At 40.0% G+C, this 4,078-nt stretch overlaps 1 protein-coding gene across 1 annotated transcript; it reads left to right on the forward strand.

The window, feature by feature from the left end:
* Window positions 1-528: 528 nt before the first annotated feature.
* LOC311055485 (B-cell receptor CD22-like) lies at window positions 529-3,678 on the forward strand (the record flags this gene model as incomplete). The annotated part of the gene is made up of 8 exons (XM_084071680.1): window positions 529-595; window positions 873-1,133; window positions 1,400-1,645; window positions 1,925-2,191; window positions 2,469-2,654; window positions 2,871-2,958; window positions 3,054-3,102; window positions 3,532-3,678. The coding sequence occupies exons 1-8, from the start codon at window positions 553-555 to the stop codon at window positions 3,676-3,678; spliced, it is 1,287 nt and encodes a 428-aa protein (XP_083927806.1). The 5' UTR covers window positions 529-552.
* Window positions 3,679-4,078: the final 400 nt, after the last annotated feature.

The following is a 4,078-nucleotide window of genomic DNA, read 5'->3' on the forward strand; positions in this document are numbered from 1 at the left end:
AAAGGTCAAGAGGATATCAGAGCTCCTGAAGAAACTCTTACTGTCAGATGTGAGTTATTTTTAAGTTGTGCTGTTCATGCTTTGACCCTCAAATCACAGTTGTGTTTGTTTTGTGACTGTGGCCTGATACTCAGCATACAAATGAATGAAGAATATAACGATTAATACAGTGCGCCAACTACTTTATTGATCATTGAACATGTTTGAGGTTGTTTATGCTCCACAGTGATTACGGAGGCATATTAAACATTCACATTCCCTGCCAATGGATTATTTATTTTATTTTCATCATTTTAAAGTTAATCTATGTTAAAATCATGTTCTGTAGACGGTCCGAAGAATGCTTCATTGTCAGTGAGTCCATCTGGTGAAGTAGTGGAGGGCAATTCAGTGACTCTGAGCTGCACAAGTGAGGCCTTCCCACCAGCTGTAATTACTTGGTTCAAAAACCATGAAGATCAAGCCCTGAGTTCTAGTGGTGAATCACAGCTCATCTTCCATTCCATCCAAACCTCTGACACTGGAGAGTATGTCTGTAAAGCAGAGAATGAGATGGGAGCAAAGATATCTACCAGCACCCCCATTACTGTCAAGTGTGAGTAAAATAACTGCATGACAAGGTATGAACAAATGGCCTAAATCTAAATGCCAACTATTCATCCCGGAGTGGTTTTCCTGATGTCGAGCTATTCAGTTCAACTTCTCTATTGATTATTGAACTACTCCAACCCATGCTCACCGCCACCTGCAATAGCCCACCCCAGGTGTTCAGGTGGCTTGCATCATTAACGTTCAAGTTACAAGCTTCCCTGTAGTATATGAAAATATATTTGAATTTAAAAGTTAATCTGTGTTAATATCATGTTCTGCAGATGGTCCAAAGAATGCGTCATTATCAGTGAGACCCTCTGCTGTGATAAAGGAGGGTAGTTCAGTGAATCTGACTTGTGAAAGTGATGCCAACCCGAAAGAATTGTACACCTGGTACAAGGAGAACGCAATACTGTATCAGGGACCAGATGAAACGTATAACTTCTACTCCTTCAGCTCTAATGACAGCGGGACGTACCATTGTCAATCTTCAAATAAATATGGACACTTAAACTCATCATTCGTCTTTATAGATGTCCAATGTAAGTAGATAAAACATTTTCATAAAATCATATCATCACCCCGGACAGTTTTTAAGTTGCTTGATTCAGTATTTAGACATTTGATATTCATTTTATCGCCCCCTTCCTATACAAACCATTCTCATAATCTATCAGTACAATTCTGACTGTCACAGGTACTGTTGAACATAAACAGAAGCACACACCCCTGTAGTAAGTAAATTCATCTATTGTGACTATAATCATCATGATGTTTCTATTTTATTTATTTATGGCATATCCTCTAGACCTGCGGGTGACATTGACTCCTCCCACAGTGACAGAAGGACAGAAGGTGACACTGACCTGTAAGACCAACTGTAACAACCCCACCTACATCTGGTACCACAACGGACAGGCTCTAAACCTCACAGAGAGACAACAGAACCATGTGGTTCTAGACCCAGTCAGCAGTCATCATGCAGGCGAATACTCCTGTGCTGTTAAAGGTCAAGAGGATATCAGAGCTCCTGAAGAAACTCTTACTGTCAGATGTGAGTTATTTTTAAGTTGTGCTGTTCATGCTTTGACCCTCAAATCACAGTTGTGTTTGTTTTGTGACTGTGGCCTGATACTCAGCATACAAATGAATGAAGAATATAACGATTAATACAGTGCGCCAACTACTTTATTGATCATTGAACATGTTTGAGGTTGTTTATGCTCCACAGTGATTACGGAGGCATATTAAACATTCACATTCCCTGCCAATGGATTATTTATTTTATTTTCATCATTTTAAAGTTAATCTATGTTAAAATCATGTTCTGTAGACGGTCCGAAGAATGCTTCATTGTCAGTGAGTCCATCTGGTGAAGTAGTGGAGGGCAATTCAGTGACTCTGAGCTGCACAAGTGAGGCCTTCCCACCAGCTGTAATTACTTGGTTCAAAAACCATGAAGATCAAGCCCTGAGTTCTAGTGGTGAATCACAGCTCATCTTCCATTCCATCCACACCTCTGACACTGGAGAGTATGTCTGTAAAGCAGAGAATGAGATGGGAGCAAAGATATCTACCAGCACCCCCATTACTGTCAAGTGTGAGTAAAATAACTGCATGACAAGGTATGAACAAATGGCCTAAATCTAAATGCCAACTATTCATCCCGGAGTGGTTTTCCTGATGTCGAGCTATTCTGTTCAACTTCTCTATTGATTATTGAACCACTCCAACCCATGCTCACCGCCACCTGCAATAGCCCACCCCAGGTGTTCAGGTGGCTTGCATCATTAACGTTCAAGTTACAAGCTTCCCTGTAGTATATGAAAATATATTTGAATTTAAAAGTTAATCTGTGTTAATATCATGTTCTGCAGATGGTCCAAAGAATGCTTCATTATCAGTGAGACCCTCTGCTGTGATAAAGGAGGGTAGTCCAGTGACTCTGACTTGTGAAAGTGATGCCAACCCGACAGAATTGTACACCTGGTACAAGGAGAACACAATACTACATCAGGGACCAGATGAAACGTATAACTTCTCCTCCATCAGCTCTAAGGACAGTGGGACGTACCATTGTCAATCTTCAAATGAATATGGACACTTAAACTCATCATTCGTCTTTATAGATGTCCAATGTAAGTAGATAAAACAGTTTCATTTTACCCACGGTCAGGATAACAAGCCTGGAAATTATGGCTAGATTTTTCATTATTGTTAACAGATCCATAAGTCAGGGTCTCATTGTCAGTGTTTTAATTTGTGCGTCTGATCCCCAGCACCATGGGCCTCAGGAGCTGCAGCTGCAGGAATTGGCGTCGCTGTTCTCCTGGCCATCATGTCCGTCTTCATCTTACTGTGGATCAGGTGATATACTGTACATTTAGCTATCCCTTTACACTTTGGTCAAATTCAATTAGATAAATCACAGACTGACTTAAAACTGTGTTTCTCTTCCATAGAAGACAAAGAGCCTCCAGGCAGCCAGACAGGGGAGAACCAGCAGTCCAGGTATAGTAGCCCTCTGCTCTTAAAGGGATCCTTTTTTTAGTTTTAGTTTTTAAGTTGCTTCATTCAGTATTTCGATACATGATATCAATTTTTATCAGACACGCCCCCTTCCTATACAAACCCATTGTTTTTGTTTTTTTTTAAAGATTTTTTTTGGGGCTTTTTATAGCTTTATTTGGAGAGGGACAGTGAAAGTAGGCTGACAGGAAACGGGGAGAGAGATGGGGGAAGACACGCAGCAAAGGTCGTCGGGAACGGGACGTAATCTGTTATTATAAAATGCTGGCACCCGATGTGTTAATAATCAAGATGGGTAAATGCAAAGGATTAATTTCATGTACTAGGTGCAAATGTGTACAGTGACAAATACTGTACAATGACACATTTTACTGCTGAATGAATTAATTAATTTGTCTATATCTCCCCCAGTTCAACACTGACCCTGTTTATGAGAGCATCTCAGCTGTGGCCAGTTGCGGCACTGCCTCTACGGAACAGAAGGACTCTGATCCTGTTTATGCGAACACCTCAGCTGTGGCCAGTTGCGAGCTGGCGATCGAACTGAGAACCTTCTGATTCCAAGAAAGCACTCTGGTTCCTTAGCCCGATCCTGCAAAACATTATAATGATGAACTTTAACAAAAATTAGTATCTCAAAATAATGATAAACTTTCTTAGATGGTTTAGTATCTCAAAATGATTCTCAAAGTAATGTCAATATCGTTCTGTATCAAAATAATGAGTTACTAAAGTTTCTCATTATTTTGAGAAAGTTTATCATTATTTTGAGATTCTATGTTCCAGGATCTTTTTTTTTTTCATCAAATTGGCGGAAATGTGTTTCCATACATGTACTGTGTTTTCAGAGCCAGAGGCCTCGATGAGGAGGCTTTTGAAGTATTGTATGATATACACACACACTTTTACCATCAGAATCAGAATCATCTTTATTGTGAAATCACAGGTTTACAGGTGA

Source organism: Gymnoscopelus microlampas (genome assembly GCF_963454915.1).
Source record: "Gymnoscopelus microlampas genome assembly, chromosome: 2".
Classification (NCBI taxonomy): domain Eukaryota; kingdom Metazoa; phylum Chordata; class Actinopteri; order Myctophiformes; family Myctophidae; genus Gymnoscopelus; species Gymnoscopelus microlampas.